Source organism: Xenopus tropicalis, chromosome 1 (genome assembly GCF_000004195.4).
Source record: "Xenopus tropicalis strain Nigerian chromosome 1, UCB_Xtro_10.0, whole genome shotgun sequence".
NCBI classification, from domain to species: Eukaryota; Metazoa; Chordata; class Amphibia; order Anura; family Pipidae; genus Xenopus; species Xenopus tropicalis.
This window is the reverse complement of record NC_030677.2, coordinates 153,577,328-153,599,765: the sequence shown is the minus strand read 5'-3', so window position 1 is coordinate 153,599,765 and position 22,438 is coordinate 153,577,328. Positions and strand designations below refer to the sequence as shown.

At 39.0% G+C, this 22,438-nt stretch overlaps 1 protein-coding gene across 2 annotated transcripts in view; it reads left to right on the top strand.

Moving 5' to 3' along the window:
- cltcl1 (clathrin heavy chain like 1) overlaps nt 1–22,438 on the top strand; it is a 61,314-nt gene that overhangs the window by 24,673 nt on the left and 14,203 nt on the right. For both annotated transcript variants that reach the window (XM_002931888.5, XM_004910576.4), the window contains 18 exons: nt 848–1,009; nt 2,247–2,360; nt 2,752–2,925; nt 4,653–4,850; nt 4,936–5,136; nt 10,363–10,515; nt 10,843–10,965; nt 14,167–14,304; nt 14,441–14,605; nt 14,744–14,924; nt 15,375–15,538; nt 17,241–17,366; nt 18,112–18,254; nt 20,006–20,240; nt 20,340–20,462; nt 20,752–20,897; nt 21,006–21,189; nt 21,930–22,122. In XM_002931888.5, the coding sequence (XP_002931934.3) occupies nt 848–1,009; nt 2,247–2,360; nt 2,752–2,925; nt 4,653–4,850; nt 4,936–5,136; nt 10,363–10,515; nt 10,843–10,965; nt 14,167–14,304; nt 14,441–14,605; nt 14,744–14,924; nt 15,375–15,538; nt 17,241–17,366; nt 18,112–18,254; nt 20,006–20,240; nt 20,340–20,462; nt 20,752–20,897; nt 21,006–21,189; nt 21,930–22,122 (2,923 nt within the window). The remainder of the gene's footprint in view (nt 1–847; nt 1,010–2,246; nt 2,361–2,751; nt 2,926–4,652; nt 4,851–4,935; nt 5,137–10,362; nt 10,516–10,842; nt 10,966–14,166; nt 14,305–14,440; nt 14,606–14,743; nt 14,925–15,374; nt 15,539–17,240; nt 17,367–18,111; nt 18,255–20,005; nt 20,241–20,339; nt 20,463–20,751; nt 20,898–21,005; nt 21,190–21,929; nt 22,123–22,438) is intronic.

Genomic DNA, 22,438 nt, shown 5'->3' with positions numbered 1-22,438 from the left:
GAATTTAATTTTGAGTGTCCAAGAGTATAACAAAGGGCATACTTTATTTTATAGAAGTATTCAAAAAAGGCTAGAGCATGATGTTTTTTGTTTTTTTCATAAATAGGTTATTTTATTAATTGCTTTTCTTTTTTTTTTTTTCCATATTCTAGGGCAGTTCATTTTTGTAAATCATAATATATAAATAATGATTTATTTTCAATAGCTTTCAATTTTATTGCTGCTTTCTTTAAAAAAAGTTTAGTTTTCCTCTCCCAGAAGAAGCTCAGTAAGCTGCATCACTGACTTGCTAAACGGTTACTTTTAGATAGATTTGTTGACACAGTTTTCAGCAGCAGGTGTAGCTTCATTCCCTACTAAGCATGCACCCAGACCTTTATAATTGATACATTAGTTGACCAGAGTACTCTCAGCAGCAGAGAAATTAATCTGTTAATTTATCAGTTTTTACTTATGTTGTAAACGGACATATTGCAGTGGCTCACATTGAATAAGAAACTGAGCAACTTACTTCTTGTGTATTTCTGCTGATGAAGAAACACTGTAAATTCACTGTGCCACTTCATGTACCGAAATGGTGATTGTTACCATGATTACATAACTATTTGGGCCCAATTAATACACAGAATTGGTTTCTGGTCAAAATCTACCCATATATGCAATACAGACTATTGCTATTCAAGTCACTGACAGCCTTCCACTAGCATATATATTTATGTGTATAGCAGGGTAATTTAATTTTATTCAGCAACAAAGCAAAAATGTTTTATTCTTCAAATGTATTAAGCTCTGTGTATTCACATATGTCATATGTAATTATATTTTGTTTTTTCTCTCTTCTCTTTAGCAAAACAGAGTGGTGGGTGCAATGCAGCTCTACTCTGTAGACAGAAAAGTCTCACAGCCCATAGAAGGGCATGCTGCTGCATTTGCCGAATTTAAGATTGAAAGAAACTCAAAGCCTTCCACACTTTTCTGCTTTGCTGTTCGTGGGCAGGCAGGAGGCAAGGTACCTTTTTTCTGGAGTGTTGTGGTGGTGGGGCACTGTGTAGCCATTATTTAACATCAAAGTGGGCAAGGAATACAGCCAACCCTACGCCAGTGTATAATTAGAGCATTAGAACATACAGAGTTCAGAACTTTAGCCCATCTGCAATTTTTAAAAAAATGTATGTAGATGTTTGCTGTTGGTCTTTTTATTTATTTACTTTTTCAGTTATTTTACTTGGATTGGAGCTCTCTAGAATTAAAAGGAAGCTGATGCCTAGTTGCTAGGGTCCCACAGATCTTAGCATGTGTGAATTATAGAATGGAATAAAATAAGGCAAGTTTCTGAACTAAAAAAGCTCTTGCATGCCATGTTTTTTTTCGCTGATAGACAAAATGACGCATGGCATTTACCTTAACCCATGTTTAGGGTAGGTCTTTATGATATCCTCTAATAATGTAAAAAAATCTAATTCCAAGAAAATAATAGAAACTTAGGGGCCCATTCAAGAAACCAAAAATTTGGTAAAATGGAAAAAATTCTGCGTAACCACGATAATTTCTGATGTGCGAAAATGTCACAAAAAGTCTTTTCCCGGTCGTACGAAAATATCATGGTTGCAGTCCAAAAGTCACCAAATTTTTGGATTTGAACGATCGTAAAAACGGCGTGAAAACCTTTCTGGCTTTAAAACTTCAATGCATGATTTTGGACGCCTTCCATAGGACTCAATGGCACTCTGCAGCTCCAACCTGGCCAAAACATAGTCACGATACCTAAGCTTGAATGAATTCAGAAATGGTTGTAGTCTTTGCCAAAAATACGGCTTTTCCGTGGAAGTTAACGAAAACCACGAAAAAGTTGTGCAATTTTAACGATATTATCGTGGTCAAAAGTTCTAAAAAATAGAAAAAAAAATATGTTTTTTTCTGAAAAAAAAATTGTGGTTTCATGAATGGGCCTTTTAGTGTGTAACTGTTTCTGAACCAGTTTCATATTGCAAACCTGTTTCTGCAACTTCGAAACTTTCAGGAACTAGTTTCATAATGATCATTTTTCACTCAGATAAGAATGAAAATTATATATTTTCTTGGCTTTGTTAGTACTCCATGCACACAAAAATACATTGAAAAATATATATGACTGAGAATCGCATAAACCTGTGTGTGCTTACAAGTTAAAGTGAAGCTTAAACTTAAAAATGAGGCAGATGCACATTGGTAGCAGTACTGTATGATACAAAGTTATCTATTTGCAGTTGCACATCATAGAAGTTGGACAGCCTGCCAATGGGAACCAGCCTTTTGCCAAGAAAGCTGTTGATGTGTTCTTTCCCCCTGAGGCTCAGACTGACTTCCCCGTGGCTATGCAGGTAATTTTGCTTTAAACTTTCTGAAGTAGTTGTTTTTAAGTTTATTGTAAGTTCCCTTGCATCCTTTATACATGATCCAATCAAAGCTAAATTCTAATAAACTTACATAAATCCCAACATTTCCCAACATGAAGGGGACCTTGCACTATTTATTTATTTTTTTTTACCCAGAAAGGAAGTCCCTCATGCAAACAGAGAAAGCTAATGTGGGCCTTAAAGCTATGTTTGAGTGAGAAACTGGGCCTAACAGCCTGTTGATGCTAATTGTATTTGACTGACATATCACTTTTCCATACCTTTCTTTAGAAAAATTGCTACTGTGTTTTCATGTAATTGATAATTAGTTAATATGTGTAAGTATCTGTGTTCTAATCTCTCTCGCTTTTGACAGATTGGGTCTAAGCATGGAGTAATCTATTTAATCACAAAGTATGGCTACATCCACATGTATGACCTGGAGTCTGGAGCCTGTATCTATATGAATCGTATCAGTGCTGACACCATCTTTGTTACAGCTCCTTATGAACCCACCTCAGGAATCATTGGGGTTAATAAGAAAGGACAGGTAGGCACCAACTGGCTCTAAATTTATCAAATACCTTGCAAGGTGTGTTTTTACTGCATGAGAATATACTTATCACTGTACTACTTATGGTGGCCTAGAACTCCAAAACCTTGCAACGAATGGGGCGGCTGGCCTAGGGGCACCTGGATTAGAAATCCGGTGCTGCCTGCACCCTTCCAAATCCTTTTTTATAATGTTAGTGGACCAAAATAAACTTAAACGACATATTACATAAATCTTGTTTCCCTCGGTCTTGCAAGTGCACAATCACAGCAAGCAGGTAGCTGCCATTATGTAACCACAGTTGTTAAAACAAGCTTTGCAAAATCCCAAAATCTTGTTTGTGCTTCACAGTCTGGTACCTGATGCCCATGTACAGGATACATAAATTCAATTAAATTTAGGAAGTGCTAATTGGAAAGTGAAAGTAATTGCCTATTCCGCCTCTATGTCTGAGGCAAAGATGCGGGACAGGCACTATATGATTGAAGCTCAGATTTCAAAATAAATTTATGACAGGTCTAGATGTTTTAATAAAAGAAGAGTTTGGGTTTCAAGTTTAACAAAAACAGCTTTTTATGTGTTGGCGACAATGAATTCTTAAAGGGGACCTTTTAGAAGCAATAAACACTGGGAGGCCCATTTATCAATATTCTGATTTTCATGGTTTTAGAGTTTTTGAAACCACAAATAAACTAATTTCCACTAAAACCACAAACGTCTGGTTGTTAATTGAAATAGGTGAATTGAAAAAGCACGATCGGATTAAAATGTTTAACGAAAGCGTAAAGAACACAAAAACCACAAATTTTTCATGGTTTTTAAGTTTTTTCACAAATCTTTGTGAACTTACAAATTAAAAACCCCCAAATTTTTAAAACCACACATTAAATAAAGATTGTTACAATTTGCCTAGGACAACTCCCAATGACTTCTACATGACCTTAATAGCTTTTAGATGATGTAATAGTGGTTTTCATGGTTTTTACTCTTAATCACAAAAAAAAAAAATGTTACAAGAAAAACCGTGAAAAAAAGAAATACAAATGTTAGTAAATACCCCCCTATTTGTATTAATGCTAGCCTGTCCTATGTTTTAAGCTGGAGACCCAAAGTTAAATCTAGAATCCAAAGTATTGCTTAATAACATACCCAGCTTTGTCACTTCAAAATCCGTACATCTGTAAAGACTACAGATCTGATCATATTTTAATTGGGTATTATTCAATGTCCTGCTATGCATGCAAACACAGTCTACATATTCACTATTCTTAAAGGGCTGCTGTGCTTAGGGGCTGGTAAATTAAGTGTCATGCACATCTTTTGCCTGATCTATTGTATTGTTATGGCACACACTAGGATTAAGGGCATTTGGCCATTCAGATGCCAATGTGCCAGAAATCTCCCTGTTTCTCACTTTCATAAAGTCTTATGTATACTATATAATGTAAGTTCTGCCACTTTTTAGCTTGCAGTCATGCACTAGAGTGTTTTTTTAACCTAAAAAGGGCTTGAAAAGCACCACTACTGTCACTTCAAGGCATTCTACATTTAACTCTAAAGGTGGCTGCAGGTTTTTTTTTTTTAAGGTGCATCATACTGAAAAACATGGGTCACTATGCCTAAAATTAAAAACTATAAGGCAGTAAAGGTTGACGGTTTTATTGGTTATATAGATTTTCTGCCATTTAAGCATCAGATATGTCATTTTGTTTTTCCCTTATTAGGTGCTCTCTGTCTGTGTGGAAGAAGAAAATATTGTGAATTATGCCACCAGTGTACTACAAAACCCAGACCTGGGTTTGCGCATGGCTGTTCGCAGTAACCTCCCAGGGGCTGAAGAACTTTTTGCAAGGAAATTTAACACAATGTTCGCTCAAGGGAACTATTCAGAGGCAGCTAAAGTAGCAGCATCTGCCCCAAAGGTAATGGCTGACAAGGAATCCCCAATCCATATCTCTTATTTTTATTCTTTTCTTCTTTTGTTTTATATTGTTATCTCTTTGTTAGGGAATTTTGCGTACGGCTGAAACCATCAGAAAGATCCAGGCAGTGCCAGCTCAGCCTGGACAGGCTTCTCCCCTGCTCCAGTATTTTGGCATTCTACTCGATCAGGGGCAGCTGAACAAGCTAGAATCGCTAGAGCTCTGCAGGCCAGTCTTGCAACAGGGCCGTAAGCAGCTCTTAGAGAAGTGGTTAAAAGAAGATAAGGTAAAACACCATCATAACAATGCATGATACACTATTATTTGGGTATGATTGTATGCATATGGCCTATATATAGGCCCGATTTACTTAAGTCTAGTAAGTAAAAATGCTTTCTGGTAGTGGGTGGAAGCCTCTAAAGTGACATACTTTGTTCATACATGTAAGTTCTTATTCAATAGCCAGCCTGTGTGGTGTACGATAAGCAGGGGCCAGTACTAATGCAAATGCAAGGTACCACTTGTACAACCTGCACATGTAAAAATGCCAGTCCTCCCAGCTGTCTCTTGTTCTGCCCAGACAGACACATTTACAAGACGATCATGAAAGCAATAAAGTGCTTCACAAATTCAATTAACATCTTATGCACTGGACATATATTTATAAATGAGGTGCTTGTGTTTTAAACAGTCTTAATGAGTGTTAGAATATGAATTAAGCTATTTGTTGTGTCAGCAGAAAGCTGTTTGTATGCAATAATTTAGAAGTGTAATTCTTTTTGCTCTCTAAGGTTTGAAAAAGGCACTATTCATTCCATAGATAAAAAAACACAGTGTTATTAAGTATGAGTTTCAATTCATTTAGGGGATGCAGTCTGGATTTCTGTTGGCCAGTGACCCCTAGCTAAAAAGATACTGTGTAAAAGCTTGTGCCTGTTTTAGAAGATATAATGAACAGGGTTCTGGTAGGGTAATGGCAACCAGGTGCCAATGATATCCTGAGACAATCTGTAATTGGTTTTCATGTTTTATTTTTTGTGTTTTCAGTTATTTAGCTTTTTGTTCAGCAATTCTTCAGATTGGAATTTCAGCAGCTAGCTGGTTGCTAGGGTGTTGTTTTCCTGAGCAACCAGAGAGTGGTTTGAATGAAAGATATGAAGGGCCTGAATATAAAGATTAAGAATTAAGTAACAACAATAATAAAATTGTAAGATCATGGAGCAATAGTGTTTTTGTTGCTGGGGGTCAGTGACCTTTTAAAAGGTGAATCACCCCTTTAAGTAGCACAAAATACATGAAGCCTAAGCCCCCAAAGGAATTCCACTGGCAGTGATGAACTTATATATAAATATAATATAAAATAAAACATATAAAATAGAATTTTTTTTCTAGGTTTATGTTCTCCTTTATTTTGTATAAAAAAATGTTTCTTACTAAATTCACCTTTTTTTTAAATAATTAAATTCTGCCCCTCCCCTTCAGACCAGCATCACTGGCTCTGTGGGCTGACAGTGCAGCCTTTCTGTCAGTACATGATGTCAAGGCCATCATGTTTTGTTATTACATTACTGCCTGCTCTGTGTCTCTCTGACTCACAGTGTAACTGGAAATGCCTGCATTAACGTACAAAACAGATCATCCTCTTTCTGTGCTGCTTAAAGGCTGCCTGCATAATTTGCTTTTTACAGACATGTACACTTCGAATTAGGGTTTGATGAAGTGCACGATTCTGTGTACAGAATGATTATGGTAGGCAGTTAAGTAGTTGCTTTTGTCCATTTAGCAAATGTCTGCATGTTCAGTAGCACAGACAAGCTTGTTGAGGGAGTTCTGTAAATAGGGACAAAACACACTGGAATGTGATATTTACAGAAAAGAAAGCCAGAGAGTAAAGGTGGCCATACACGGACCGATTTTTTACTTACAAACGACCGATTCCCGAACGATCCGATGCTATCGTTAAGTTATCGTATAGTTGGTGGTGTTCGAACGATCGTCGGCCCACTAAACGAGCCGACATTATCGTCCCCAAAATCGATCGGCCAGGTTTAAAAATTTTGGTCGTTTAACGATAAAATCTGCCAGTTGGTGTGAGTGTCAGACATTTGTCTTTCAACGATTGTTCTCTGCGCATGTCACGATTGCCAGCAGCGGAAGTCAACGACAACGATCGTACGTAGATGTACGATCGTAGGTATTTTACGATAATGATGCGACAAAATCTTTCCCGAATTATCGTTGCCCGTGGATGGCATATCGTATGGGAACTCGATCGCCATACGATCGTTTGTCGATATAATCGTTCATCGCACAACGAGCGAAATCGCCTCGTGTATGGCCACCTTAAGCGATTCAGACAAAGTGCTTTAAACAGCACCAGAGTCAAAAGACCTTAGGCCCATTTATCAAACTGAGTACCGTATATACTCGAGTATAAGCCGATCCGAATATAAGCCGAGGTACCTAATTTTACCTAAGAAAACTGGAAAAACCTAATGACTCGAGTATAAGCCTAGAGTGGAAAATGCAGCAGCTACGGCTAAGTTTCAATAATAAAAATAAATTCCAATAAAATTAGGATCTATCAATCTTACTGAACAAATATGTACAGGGAATGAGTATGCGAGATGCCAGGCTCTGCCCTACTGCCTCCCACAGGCTTAACAGCATGATCACCTGGAGAAGGAATCACTCACTAATACCCGTGTTGCTATTGAACCACCCCTCCCAGATTCCCACAAAATGTACAAGGTTGCCGGGGGGCTAATGGAAATTCCCTTCCCTCTCCCCCCTCCCCATTAGACACATAGAAAGACATTCAGGCATCGCTGTCCTTAAACACAGACCCAACGCAGACCTCGTTGTCTATTCCTGCTGCTTCCCAACCTCAGGTTTTCCAACAAACCTCTGCACAGTGGTATCAACGTTAATGCTGCTCCATTCCAATCAATGCAGACTGTTTTCAATATGAATGCACCTGTCCCTCCTGAGAATGAGCCAGAAACACTGGAACAGAACCAGTACCCGGCCAGTTACAACCAGACCTTCCCTGGCCAACCTCATCAAGTGGAACAAACAGAACTTCAACCAGAGCAGCTATAAACAGTTGTAAACACTTACCATGGCAACATCAGACCAGATCCATCAAGCGTCCTCGGGGCACCAGCAGCCCGCACAGCAAAACACTGGGTTCCCACGGAACAGCCAGCCTTTCTACAACAACCGAGGGATGGCCCAAGGAGGTCAGCGAGGTAACCGGGGCATGATGAATGGCTACAGAGGCCAGTCAAACGGCTTTAGAGGAGGATATGATGGCTACCGTACTGCTTTCCCCAACACTTCAAACAGCGTTTACCCCCAGGCACAGTTTAATGCTGCACATGACTACAGCAACAACTATCAGCGGGACGGATACCAACAAAACATCAAGCGCGGTGCTGGACAGGGAGATCCTCGGGTCGCTCCACGAGGTGTGACGTCATGCCGGGGGCAGCGCAAGGAGTTAGGAAGTTGTGGTGAGCAGAATGCGACCCGAGGATCTCCCTGTCCAGCACCGCGCTTGATGTTTTGTTGGTATCCGTCCCGCTGATAGTTGTTGCTGTAGTCATGTGCAGCATTAAACTGTGCCTGGGGGTAAACGCTGTTTGAAGTGTTGGGGAAAGCAGTACGGTAGCCATCATATCCTCCTGTAAAGCTCTCTTCTGCTCGCCGCAACTTCCTAACTCCTTGCGCTGCCCCCGCATTACATCACACCTCGTGGAGCGACCCGAGGATCTCCCTGTCCAGCACCGCACTTAAAGTTTTGTTGGCATTCGTCCCGCTGATAGTTGTTGCTGTAGTCGCGTGGAGCATTAAACTGTGCCTGGGGGTCAGGGAATCAGGTAACAGAGGGTGCAAGCTGTAGGGACTCGAGTATAAGCCGAGGGTTAATTTTTCAGCACATTTTGGGTGCTGAAAAACTCGGCTTATACTCGAGTATATACGGTAATATGCACAGCTTGATAAATACACATTTTACACAGTGTAGCATAAGTGATAAGTGATGTATTCCAATTCGACATCTCCGCATAGCTTGATAAATATGGCCAAAGGTAAAAAGCAATAAGAAATTGGCTGAGATAGCCTGAAGGGGAAAAAATCCCATCAGTTCATTAAAATGTTTACATTAACATAGGGTGCACATTAAACCAATGAAAGTTTATAGGTGAAATCTGATTGGCTGTTGTTGGCTCCTCCCACTTTGGGTCATGATTATGTTATTCAAGTTTGGGGGGTGTAGCTTCAAAAAACAAAAGCACAAGCAACCTGCTCTGTTGTAGGGCGAAGAAGTGTGGAGAGTTTGGGTGTTGTACCCCTAAAACTGTACGAGGAGTAGCGTTTGGAAAATGCGGGGTGCTAAGAAGAAGAAGAAGAAAAATTGGAAGGAAAAGCTGAAGGGGAAGAGCAGTATGTTGGGTTTTTCAAGCCAACATAATTAAACTGTCGCCTCACAGAGCAATAGTTTTTGGCTGCCAAACTCCGTGACCCCCATTTTAAAGCTACAAAGAGTTTGAAGAAGAAGAAGAAGAAGAAGAAGGCAAAGAATTCAAAAACTAAAGAAATAAATAATGGCATGGAGTGACGGCACACACAGGATTTTCACACAGTAGTTGCAGAGATGCAAAATAATAATCAGGTTTATTGTGACCAATGTTTCAGTTCCACACAGGAATTTTCCCTTATCCCTGACGAAAGTTCCTGTGTGGAACTGAAACGTTGGTCACAATAAACCTCTGATTATTATTTTGCATCTCTGCGACTCCTGTGTGAAAATCCTGTGTGTGCCGTCACTCCATGCCTGTATATAATATATATATATATATATATATATATAGCATGCAAAATATCAATGCCGCACTCACAGCCGAAACGTTAGTCTGCACACTCAAAGATTTATAAGAAAAAATCTTCCAAGTTTCATGCATTTCAACCTCCTTCATCAGGAAAAATAATCATCAAAATCCTGCTTCTCCCTGGCCAAACAATTGCAGTGTGGAACGATTGATCAAGATTCTCTGAGGCATAATGCAGTAAATGGTACTCACCAACCAAAAACAAATCCACTAAAGTAATCTACCGCAGCAGTCTTAGGCTCAAAAAAGCCACCTTTCTTTTTACCACTTGGTCCTTTATCAAGCTGGCAAAGTACCAAGCACGTCTGAAACGTTACTGTGATTTCATTGAGCTTGGGAGTGCTGCAGTGTCACAACATTTCTAAGTTCTTTGTTTTGTCCATAACTCACATTTTGATAAATCTGCCCTTTGGTGTCTCAATTTAACTCTGATCAGCAATAGGCACATATGAAGTGATAAATCTTCCCCACCCAGATGCATTGGCTAATCATCAGTAACAAATTTATAGTCCAGTTGTGTTTAAACAAGGTAAAATAAGCAAATTCATTTATGTGTCAGCTAATTGGGACTGTTTACCCTACTATCTTGCTTATTCTTCCCTTTTGTTTTTTTTGTACAGCTTGAATGTTCTGAGGAGCTTGGGGACTTGGTGAAGACTGTAGATCCAACTCTTGCTCTGAGTGTTTATCTGCGTGCCAATGTGCCAAACAAAGTGATACAGTGCTTTGCAGAAACAGGGCAGTTCCAGAAAATTGTACTTTATGCTAAAAAGGTAAGACTATTGCAACATCTGTAAGTACATTATAAAAAAAATTCTCTCCCTCTCTGCACCTTGTCCTCTGCAGCAGTTAAAAGATCACTATAAAGCATTTGGTTCTGGGGAATGCTACTCCTTAATTATAGTAATGTACAGTTCAAAATGCATTTTACCTCATGGAAAAAGTGCTAGGTCTCTGTTGGATGACTGGTGGGCATAGTATTGGTAAGTGAGGTAAGAGCAGGTATCAAAATACAATACTGGGCTTGTGGGCACTGCTATGTAGTTAGAGCCCATTGAAAGTGCTTTAAGAATTCAAATTTTTTTTCCCTTCAATTCTAGGTTGGTTACACCCCAGACTGGATTTTCCTCCTTCGTAGTGTAATGCGGATCAGTCCAGACCAGGGGCTGCAATTTGCACAGATGCTTGTTCAGGACGAAGAGCCACTTGCAAATATCAACCAAGTAAGAAATTACCACTTTATATCTAACTTTCTGTATATAATCATCCATAACTGTGTCCATTGTTCTCTGTAAGCTGTCCAGTGTACTCTACAAATTGTTGTGCACACAGAACTTTGTGTGGAAATATTGTACTTATACTGACCCCACTTCTCTGCACACACAGCCCCAAAAGAAGTAGATAACATTGTTAGGTCTATCATGTAACTTTTAAAACACTGTTCTTTTCTTTATTAGGATTTATTACTAAGCATGGTTGATGCACCTATAGTGGTGAGCTTGGGGTATCTGGACTGCTTATTTGTAAGTGAGGCAGATCCTCAAAGCTGTGTTCTAACCTGTTTATGGGGACTGCAACAGTAATCATTTAATCTGCCCAGTCTTTCCTTTTTTTTTTTTTAAAGTAATGAATTCTGATTCTTATGAATGTTTGTGGATCAACAGGACTGGGGTTTTATGAGATCTGTATTACTGGTGCTTCTGGGTTTCTCCAGTTACTAACTATAAGTAGGCCAACCAGCAGAGGCTCCTTCCTAGGGCACATCCATGTAGGAAAAAAGAGGATACAATACCAAAATTCAGTGTGTGCTATTAAAAAAGGAGGATACAATACCAGAATGTGTTTGTTGCTCTTAGTTTCTAAACCCTAATAAGATTTAGTAACAATGCCACACAACTTCATAATAATTGTGTTATGGTATGCATGATATCCACGGGCTTTCCATATGGCTACTGTGGTGTTCTATGGGGATAATTATTGGACTACTTTCCTGTTTCTTCCATTTTTCTGTATCAGTTGGTCTCCACTCACCACTAACTTTTAAGATGGGCAAATACATGAAGGGGGGATTTGCAGGGAAGGGGGTGTCTAATATCTTTTGTGTCAATTATAAAATATATTTATTCATATAGGCACACGACAAATCAGCAGTTTTGTGCTGCCAGGGAAACTATGTTTATAACCTTGCCTTAAACACATACAGCAAGGTAGGGGCCACTTATAATAATAATAATATAATAATAATAACTTATAATTAATGTAATTGAAAATAGAGGGTATGATAGTAAACATTCAAAGAAAACAACAATTAGTTTGTGGTTTGTTATAAAAAAAAAATAGAAATGTTTTTAAAATTAAATAGGCAGAAAACATTTTCAGCACACATTCTATATATTTGTTCATGTTAAACACATGAATATCTCCCATTTTGGTTAATGACGTGTTTTGTCTCCACTTAAGGTGGCCATACCTCTGATGTTTCTTGAGATCGTTCATTACCCCCACTGATGTTCAGGACTGAATCGTCCGATGTGGAGCTAGAAACAATAGGAACTCTATCATCACCTGCCGATTCAGCCCTGAGCGCAGATCAAAATCTTTTAACCCAGCTGATCGACGAGACGACTGATATCCGCTGCCTCTGCGATATGTCGTCTCATCGATCCTCCATACACGCACCGAATATTGTACGAAACGAGGTTTTGTATGATCTGATCGGTGTGTGTATGGCCAGCTTTACCTCCACTAATTATACTATTTGATTTATTCTTAATGTTTAGATATAGAGAACAAATGTGTTTCATTGTTTGAAACCAGTAGTAAGAGATGTCATGAATCCTGGTATAAAGCTAGATTCTCTAAAGATTATTCACTCTATTTTATACTAAATTTACATAATTATGGTGTAATTACTTCTTTTGGTTTCAAGATCTTGTTTAAAGCAATTATGGGTCATCTGTGGTACACAATGCATTAAAAAGTTAATTTTTTACATCTGGTTTAGTTTATGAGGTTTGTTTAGTCTAAAACAAAATTGCGCATGTGTCCACATAGCTCATATATTTGTTCTGTGCTTAAAGGGATTCTGTTGTGATTTTTATTACTAAATTGCACTGTTTACATTTCAAATAATTCACTTTACCATTTAAAATTCTATTATTGAACCAACAAATGTTTTTTTTTTTACTGTATTATTGGTGTGTAGGCGGCCATCTCAGTGCATTGTGCCTGATTCACAGTATATTTCAGCTGGTTGAGAAAATCCTGAAGTCACCCTAAAGTTATGGGAGGCAGTTTTGCCAGTTAACCCACTTGCTAAAACTTAGGACAGTACCAGCATGTGCTAATAGCCCAAAGCAGTGGTAGCAGCATAGATATGGAGTTGCTATCAGTTCAAGCAGCTAAATCATTCAGCAGAGTTTTAAAGAAGATGCTATCTTGTTACCTGCCTGTTGTTCTGTTGATTGGCTGCAGGGGGGCAAGGGGGGGTGATATCACTCCAACTTGCAGCGCAGCAGTAAGGGCTCTGGCACACGGGGAGATTAGTCGCCCGCGACAAATCTCCCTGTTTGCGAGCGACTAATCTCCCTGAAATGCAATCCCACCGGCGAAAATGTAAATCGCCGGTGGAATGGCATACGCGGCGGCGCGATTTCCTCTCAAGGCAACTTCCGCCGCGTATTCCATCCCACCGGCGATTTACATTTTCGCCGGTGTGATGGCATTTCGGGGAGATTAGTCGCCCGAGAAATGGGAGATTTGTTACGGGCGACTAGTCTCCCCGTGTGCCAGAGCCCTAAAGAGTTACTGATCAGAGCACAAGTTACATGGCTGGGAGCACCTGGAAAATTAAGGATATTGCAAGGCTCATGCCAAATTTCACGGCATAGTACAGGCATAGGACCCGTTATCCAGAATGCTAGGGACCAAGGGTATTCCGGATAAGGGGTCTTTCTGTAATTTGGATCTCCATATCTTAAGTCTACTAAAAAATCAATAAAACATTAATTAAACCCAATAGGATTGTTTTTCATCCAATTAGGATTAATTATATCTTAGTTGGGATAAATTACAAGGTACTGTTTTATTATTACAGAGAAAAAGGAAATCAGGTTTAAAATTCTGAATTATTTGATTAAAATGGAGTCTATGGGAGACTCCGTAATTCGGAGTTTTCTGGATAACGAGTTTCCGGATAAGGGATCCTATACCTGTATAAAAAAAATCTGTTTGCTTTTTTAAAAAACAGATTTCAATGCAGGATTCTGCTGGAGGAGAGCTACTAACTGATGCATTTCCTGTAACAAAACCCCTGTAAACCTTCTTTATATAATTTTGAATTACTGTTGAGGTTGTTTGTTTTAAGTGCAGTTGCACTTTGTTGTGTTTTCTCCCTTCTCTTACCAACATTCCTTGGTACCTAGATTGTGGATGTCTTCATGGAGAACAGTCTGATCCAGCAGTGCACTTCATTCCTGCTTGATGCTCTCAAAAACAATAGACCATCTGAAGGCCACCTCCAGACTCGGCTTCTAGAGATGAATTTGATCCATGCTCCACAGGTACTTTGTCTACATTTATTTTGATTAATTTACATCCAATACTTAAGTTGATGCTTTGGGTGTTTAACATCCCAACTACGTAATTATTTGTTGGTCCATTATTTGTTCCAAACATAGGCTCTTAATGTTCCTTTAGGTAGCAGATGCAATCCTGGGGAACCAGATGTTTACCCATTATGATCGAGCCCACATTGCCCAGCTGTGTGAAAAAGCTGGACTACTGCAAAGAGCTCTGGAGCATTACACAGATCTTTATGACATTAAACGGGCCGTGGTGCATACACACCTTCTGAACGCAGAAGTGAGTATATTTTAGACCACTAGTTTATGTTTGCTTTTAAGGTACTACTGTTAAATCATTACTGTTGTAGACATAATTCTAAGCATCTAAGGATTTGGATTCCCAATGTTTAAGTCTTGTTTATTATGCTTTTGTTAGTGGCTGGTGAATTTTTTTGGCTCACTATCAGTGGAAGATTCTGTTGAGTGCCTTCGAGCCATGCTGTCTGCCAACATTCGCCAGAACCTACAACTTAGTGTTCAAGTGGCATCTAAGTACCATGAGCAACTTGGGACCCAGTCATTGGTTGAGCTTTTTGAGTCATTCAAGAGTTATGAAGGTACCATTTTAAATTATTTGATTGCCTCTTTTAAAAGTTGGTTGTTTCTTACTAATTAAACAACTCTAATTCTTCTTTGAAGTTATATTTTTTGTGGCATGAAATCAAAATGCCTAAGAGACTGTTGGATGCTCTGGCTGGGAGAGCGACAGGCAGAGGTTTAATATTGGAATGTAAAGGGTGAATTTGTGGGAGACTGCTGTCTTTGGGGCAAAACAGCTAGAGGGGATATGTGCTGACAGCATCTCTAAATTGGCAAACCACTAGCTATAAAATATACATATAAAAAATCCATAGAACTTGATACAAAAGTTTTGCAATGCTTTCGGAATACTAATATCTAATCAATAAAGCATACAATAGCTTTTTCTATTAAAAAAAATTCTAAAGTAAAGTACTGCAGCCTGCTTCCTGGTGACTTGTGGTCTTTAATAATGGTGCTTCCTTCAGGTCTTTTCTACTTTCTGGGATCAATTGTCAATTTCAGCCAAGATCCTGATGTTCACTTTAAGTACATCCAGGCAGCCTGCAAAACAGGGCAAATAAAAGAAGTTGAACGGATATGCAGGGAGAGCAACTGCTATAACCCAGAGCGAGTCAAAAATTTTCTGAAGGTAAGTTCCTTCTTTTGGTCAATGGAGTAAAAATAAGTTTTAATTCATTTTCCTTAGCCTTACCATTTACCCTGAAGCTTCATGTGTCATCTAAGACTTTTTTTCTTATGTGTTCTAATGTTTTAAACTATTCAAATGCAGCACACTAGGTGGTCTCATGGGTATTTCATACAAGAGACTTTCACTTCACTCTCACTCCACATTATAACTTAACCATACATTTATAAGAGCCTTATTCCTTCAACATGCAGTTACATATAACAGTGCTATATTTCTACTAAAAATGAAAAGGGCTCAGCACCACAAATCCAGCGTACTGATCTGGAAAAATTAATAACTCAAACAACTAGACAGAAACTTCTCTCCAGCACATACAAACACCTGATCTCTAAGCGTTATGACCCACTACCCAGAGTAAAATACAAATGGGAAGCAACCGGGATCCACATAGAATCTGATGATTGGGATGAAATTATCGAAAACCTATACCAACCTCTAGTGAGTGTGAGAGATAGACTTATACAATTTAAAATTATTCACCAAACCTACCTCACACCCCAAAAACTACACACCATCGGAAGACTTGCCTCTCCTAACTGCTTGAGATGTAGGGCCTCCTCCGCTAATTTCTTTCATCTTATATGGGATTGCCCAGACATACAAAAATTCTGGAGGCAAATCGTACAATTCATGGCCACCGAACTGTTACTCCCCCAAGTCTATAACCCAACTACGTGCCTACTAGGCCTACTTGACTCCCTGGTGCCCAGAGCATATACCAGATGTTTAATGAGACTACTTTTCTTCTACGCAAAAAAGACAATCGCCATGCACTGGATGGGCCCAACCCCACCGACACTCTGCAAATGGATCTCTCTGATCAACTCTCAACTGCAACTATACAAACTCACCTACCTGGCCAGAGGATGTGCAAACAAATTTGAAGGAATTTGGTCCCCATGGCTCGAATCCTCAGCAACTACCACCAAATGAAAATCAAAGATGTCCAGCTCCCCTCCCCTCTTTTTCTAACTTTTCAGCAAAAAAACAATAAAAATACGTTTAAAAAAAAAAAAAAAAAAAAAAAAATGAAAAGGGCATTGCAGGAAATAGAACTCCGCTGCATCTTTGCATGTTACAAATTTCCAAGCAGGAGCACATTTCAGAGGAATAAACTGTGCAGAGAGGTAGCAAGAAGCAAGACTAGTTGAGGGGGAATGGAGTTTAGATAGGGGATTATTTGTTCTTTAAGTAATTTAACTTCTTTACTTTCTCTTCCCTCCACCATAATTGTCCTGTACCTGCCTTTTTAATAGATAATTATGTGTTCATTCCTTTGTATATAATTGTAGTACAATTTAACCACTTTGCATTACCCCCCTTCCTTTAAGGGGGTCATACTCAGACAACATTTGGCCAAAAACTGTCCAGATGTTAATCGGATGGGCTTGATTTATCATCTGATCAGGGACCGCATCGGCTCATTAATGTGGTCCTTGCTCCGACTTTCCTATCCCCTTTATTGTAATGTGATTATTTGACAGTAACGCCATATGGGTGGCATATAGGGGGAAAGATTTTCTTGTTTGGTGACTTTGCAGACGAGCAAATCTTCATCACATATTTCATCACCTATCTCTGTCTGCCATATATGTTTACATTATTGATTTACTGTTTTTTTTTTTTTTACTTTGGTAACTAGGAGGCTAAACTCACAGATCAGCTTCCACTGATTATTGTCTGTGACCGTTTTGATTTTGTCCATGACTTGGTCCTGTATCTGTACCGTAACAACCTCCAGAAGTACATTGAAATTTACGTGCAGAAGGTAAGAGCATTCCTAAATATTTTTCTTGATGTCTGAAGCTGATTTTTGCACTTATTGATTTTTGCAATTATGATCGTGTAAATAATTAATTTGCCCTGTCCCATAAGGAATGTGACATTATTGTAGTCTGAAATGGAAAGTGAGTTTGTACTGCTTGGGGTGTGAGGTCTTACATCACTTACTAAAGTCAAGGCTTTTCAACAATGTTTTAAAAACAAAATTGAAATTTGAGTAATTGTATAGTGTTGTTAAAAAGTATGGCAATTTCTATTTCAATAGGTAAATATGCATATATATAAATTTATTTATTTATCCTTAATAAAAGTTCCAAAATGTTGGGTAATGCAGTGAGATAAGTTAGCAGTATTTTCATATATTGGTGTGCTCACCCTCTTAAACAAGTGTAAAAAAATCAAGCTATTCAAAAGGCAACAATACAGAAACAGAGTACTGCACACACAGGGACTTTAGAAAAAATAAAAAATATTTTCGGTTTTTCGGTTTGGCCCTGAGGAAGAGCACCGTTAGTGCTTGAAACGTCAGATCTTTTTTAATAAATATTTTTTATTTTTTCTTAAGTAGCAATATAGAATTCCACTCTCTGTTTACAATGCAGTTCAACTGAACAAACATGTTCATCTATTGTACATTTATAGCTCTGGGACATATACCCTCCCATATAACAAAGGTGCTCTTCAGACTTTTGCAGTTTACTTGCTGTGCTAAGAATGATTTGTTTTTCCAGGTAAACCCCAGCCGTATCCCAGCTGTAGTGGGAGGGCTTCTGGATGTAGATTGTTCTGAAGATGTAATAAAAAATCTGATAATGGTGGTTCACGGGCAGTTCTCTACTGATGAATTAGTAGCAGAAGTGGAGAAAAGAAACAGGTGAGGACTGTGCAAAAATCTGTGTAATAATAGCAAACTGATAAAAGGTGATGCATACCAATTAAAAATATTCATTTAAAACTACTAAAACACATTTTGCAACCTTGAGCAGTACTGAATTAACTCAGTATTCTGACCAAGATTTCTTTTTATTTTAAAGGAGAAGGAAAGGCATTTTGGCATTTTATTGCCAATAGATTAGCCACAATAGTGGAAGCTATATTTAGGGTGAAGACACACGGAGCTTCTAGTAGCAGCTACTTCTCACGGCTACAAAAATAGACACCACTGATCGTTTACTGATAATTTTCTTTACATGTTTTAGCAGAGGCAATTCTCAGTATTAGTATATGGCAGGGTATTTTTTGGCATTTAAAAGCCATGACAAGTAGCTGCTACTAAGTAGCTCCATGTGTCTTCACCCTTATTCTGCAAAAAGCTTTACCATACCTGAGTAAACAGCCCTAGAAGCTCCCTCTGTTTGTTTAAGGTAGCAGCTGCCATTTAAGTTTAGTCTTCGTAACTTCTGTGCTGCTGGTAGCTCAGATTACAGCACAGTTGGGAGAGGGGGAGAGGAGCAAACTGAGCAGACTCATGCCGTGCTCTGAAGGATTTTTTTGAGAGAAAGAAGTCTGACACAAAATAACATATGTGTGCAAAAAGAAAAAAATAAATCCTATGTTTCTTTTGATATAAGACTCAGTGCAGCATTTCTGTGAGTGCTTATGGCTGTATTTACATAAACATTTCTGATGAAGCTTACTTAGCTTCAGGGTCAGACTGGGCCACTGGGGCACCGGGAAAAACATGGTGGGCCCTGGCGGCCCAGAACCGATCCCTGCCAGGTGCTTCCCCCTAGCTGGTGAACTCCCTCCCCCGACACGCGGAAGGTACACACGCTCAGGGGAGGGGGTCGGATGGGTTGTGGGAGCCCCTGTGGTAGGGGGGAAGTGTGAAGGCAGCAGTCCCGGTGGGACCTGCACCCCCAGCCTGACCCTGCTTAGCTTTTACCTTTCCTTCTCTTTTAAACTGGTTTTCTGGTGGGCCAAGTGGTGGGGATGGCATTGAAAGAGCTGGCACAGACAGGCCAGGGTCCAAAAACGCCCCTGACCTGCCCCACAATCATGGCTATAAAAACACAAACTAACACTAACAAACAAATGCAGCCTGGTGTAACATATGACTTAGAGTTTAGTTTTAAATCTAGTACATAGCAGAAATCTCAGCAAAGGTGGTTTACTTTCCACATGTCTGGTATAACCCAGCCTGTTGTCCAAAAGGTTCTGTTTTGTAGTTTATATGCAAGTGCTTTTATATAACAGTATATAACTTTTGCATGTTTTAAAAGTATGTGCTCTATCTCGAGGAGTGCTTTGCTACAGATTAATGTATCAAAGTGCTTTAGAACTGATCAGATGGATAGTCTTGTGAGATTATAAGCATTTGATTAGAGCAACAATATAGGATGGTTAAGGAGAGGGAGGACTATGTGGCAGTATGGTTTGCAATTTTCTTACAAATTTATTTTCCTAAACTTTGCGGTAGATATACACCGATTTTTTTCTGGTCCCGGATCTGACACACTAGAGCACTTGCAAGTTCAAAAATAAGAAACACTAGTACATTTGCACATAGGAGAGTTTGGGTGTTTTGGGAGTGCAGTATGCTACTCACCAAGATGGACATGCCTACATTATGTTGTATGGAACTTATGTACATGATTGCTTAATTATCACCTCTTCTCTTATTAGGTTGAAATTACTTCTGCCTTGGCTGGAATCCCGAATCCATGAGGGGTGTGAGGAACCAGCTACACATAATGCCCTAGCAAAAATCTATATTGACAGCAATAACAACCCAGAACGCTTCCTTCGTGAAAACCCCTACTATGACAGCTGTGTTGTGGGCAAGTACTGTGAAAAAAGAGACCCTCACCTTGCCTGTGTGGCATATGAGAGAGGCCAATGTGACCTTGAGCTCATTAAGGTAGGAAATACACATTAGGTTTATGTTGGTTGGTTTAAAGCTTGTAGAATATTGTTTCTAATAAGATCTAATTTTTAATAAGTTTTGCCTGTTTTTCAGGTGTGCAATGAAAACTCCTTGTTCAAGAGTGAGGCCCGTTACCTTGTACGTAGAAAAGATGCGGAACTGTGGGCAAATGTCCTAGAAGAAAACAATCCATTCAGGAGACAATTGATTGATCAGGTTAGTTGTTACAGTGATCTTGTTATGGTGAGTTCATTCACAAACTAACATTAAACATGTTGTGCCATTCCAGTTTTCATTTGTATTTTGCCTAACGAAGGGGCCTTTGAGCTCCGAAAGCTTGCAATGTATTTCTATTGTTAGCCAATATAGGTATCATTTCTACAATACTCTTGTATTTGTGTGTTTTTTTTTGTTTTTTTTTACAACCAAAGAATGATATTTTTGGACTAGACATTAACTATGCAGTCAGTGGGAAAAGTTAATTTGCATACCTTTCTGTTCTCAGGTGGTGCAGACTGCTTTGTCAGAGACACAAGACCCAGAAGAAGTGTCAGTGACTGTGAAGGCGTTCATGACTGCTGAACTCCCCAATGAGCTGATTGAGCTTCTGGAGAAAATAGTGCTGGATAATTCAGTTTTCAGTGAGCACAGGTTAGATGGGCAAGTTGTAAGGCACCATTGGGAGGGAATAAAACTGTCTAATTGGGAGACTAGCTTTTGAACCGATTGTGACTCACGGATATATTTTTTCGCCTATAGAAACTTGCAAAATCTCCTCATTTTGACAGCAATTAAAGCTGACCGAACTAGAGTGATGGAATACATCAACCGTTTAGATAATTATGATGCACCTGATATTGCTAATATAGCTATCAGCAACCAGCTTTTTGAGGAAGCTTTTGCCATATTCAGGAAGTTTGATGTGAACACATCTGCAATACAAGTGAGTTTAATTGAAATGTCCTTTAAGCAACATTGCAATAACATTGCAAGCTCTTATGAGCAGGGATCTGTTGCTTTTTCATTTTCTGAAATTTAAAAATGTTGCATGATTCCTTCATTGCTGTTGGAAAGCACTGTGTAAGGGCTCGTTTATAAAGTTGGGGCAGAGTGCAAAGACTGGTTCAAATCTACATATTTTTTTCCCACAATACAGCTTCCCAAGTCCCCTTTCCTGTCCACACCCACTGCTGTCAGTTGCATCAGTTTGTGTCAGTTTTTAAATAGCAGGAACTACTTGAGAGGTGTGAAAGTGGGTGGCCCTGAGGCACCAGCCATAGAATATGTAGCTCTTTCTTTCTTTTGTACATTACATGTGCTTACCTTTCTTCTTTCCTCCCTACAAAGTCTAATGCATAGTTCTGTTACAAAACACTGCTACTCAGCATGGTTAGCTGATTACTAATTTATAAATCTAAAGGTCCCTATACACGGGCCTATTCTAACTGCCGATATCGGTCCCTTAGACCGATTCGTAGGTGGGGGATTTCGGGAGAAGATCCACTCGCTTGGCAACATCGACAAGCAAGCGTATCTTAAGGTGTATGGGGACCTTAAAACTCAAATCTATTCAGAGTGCTCTATATTACACTAGACATCCACATGTCTTCTTAAGATATTGAAAAGCACATATATTTGTCTTTTAAAAAAAGAATATTACAAATACAGTCTCATTTTCTGCAGGTTTTGATTGAACACATAGGGAATTTGGACCGTGCATATGAATTTGCTGAGAGGTGTAATGAGTCAGCTGTATGGAGTCAGTTGGGCCGAGCTCAGCTCCAGAAGGATCTCGTTAAAGAAGCTATAGACTCTTATATCAAAGCCGACGATCCTTCATCTTATATGGAAGTTGTACAGGCTGCTAGTAGGAACAGTAAGTGGCTCTACCATTATTCTTAAGAGAGTTTAACACTAGGGAAAGTATAGACATTTATCTTCACACTTTTCCTTGAAATATAGTATTTTACGCCTGCCTTTCTTACTACTCTATTTACAGATGACACCGGTGTTAAAAAAAAAAAAAAAAAAATAGTATATTGACTCAATAAGGCTTGAGTTTAGGCTTTTAATATACTTGTTGACTTAGTGCAAGTTATGATGAAACCATGTGTTGTCTTCTGTGGTGCTTCAGGGAATGGCTACTGGTGATTGATCTAAGGCTCTTGCAGATGGGATATTGAACAGCTTAA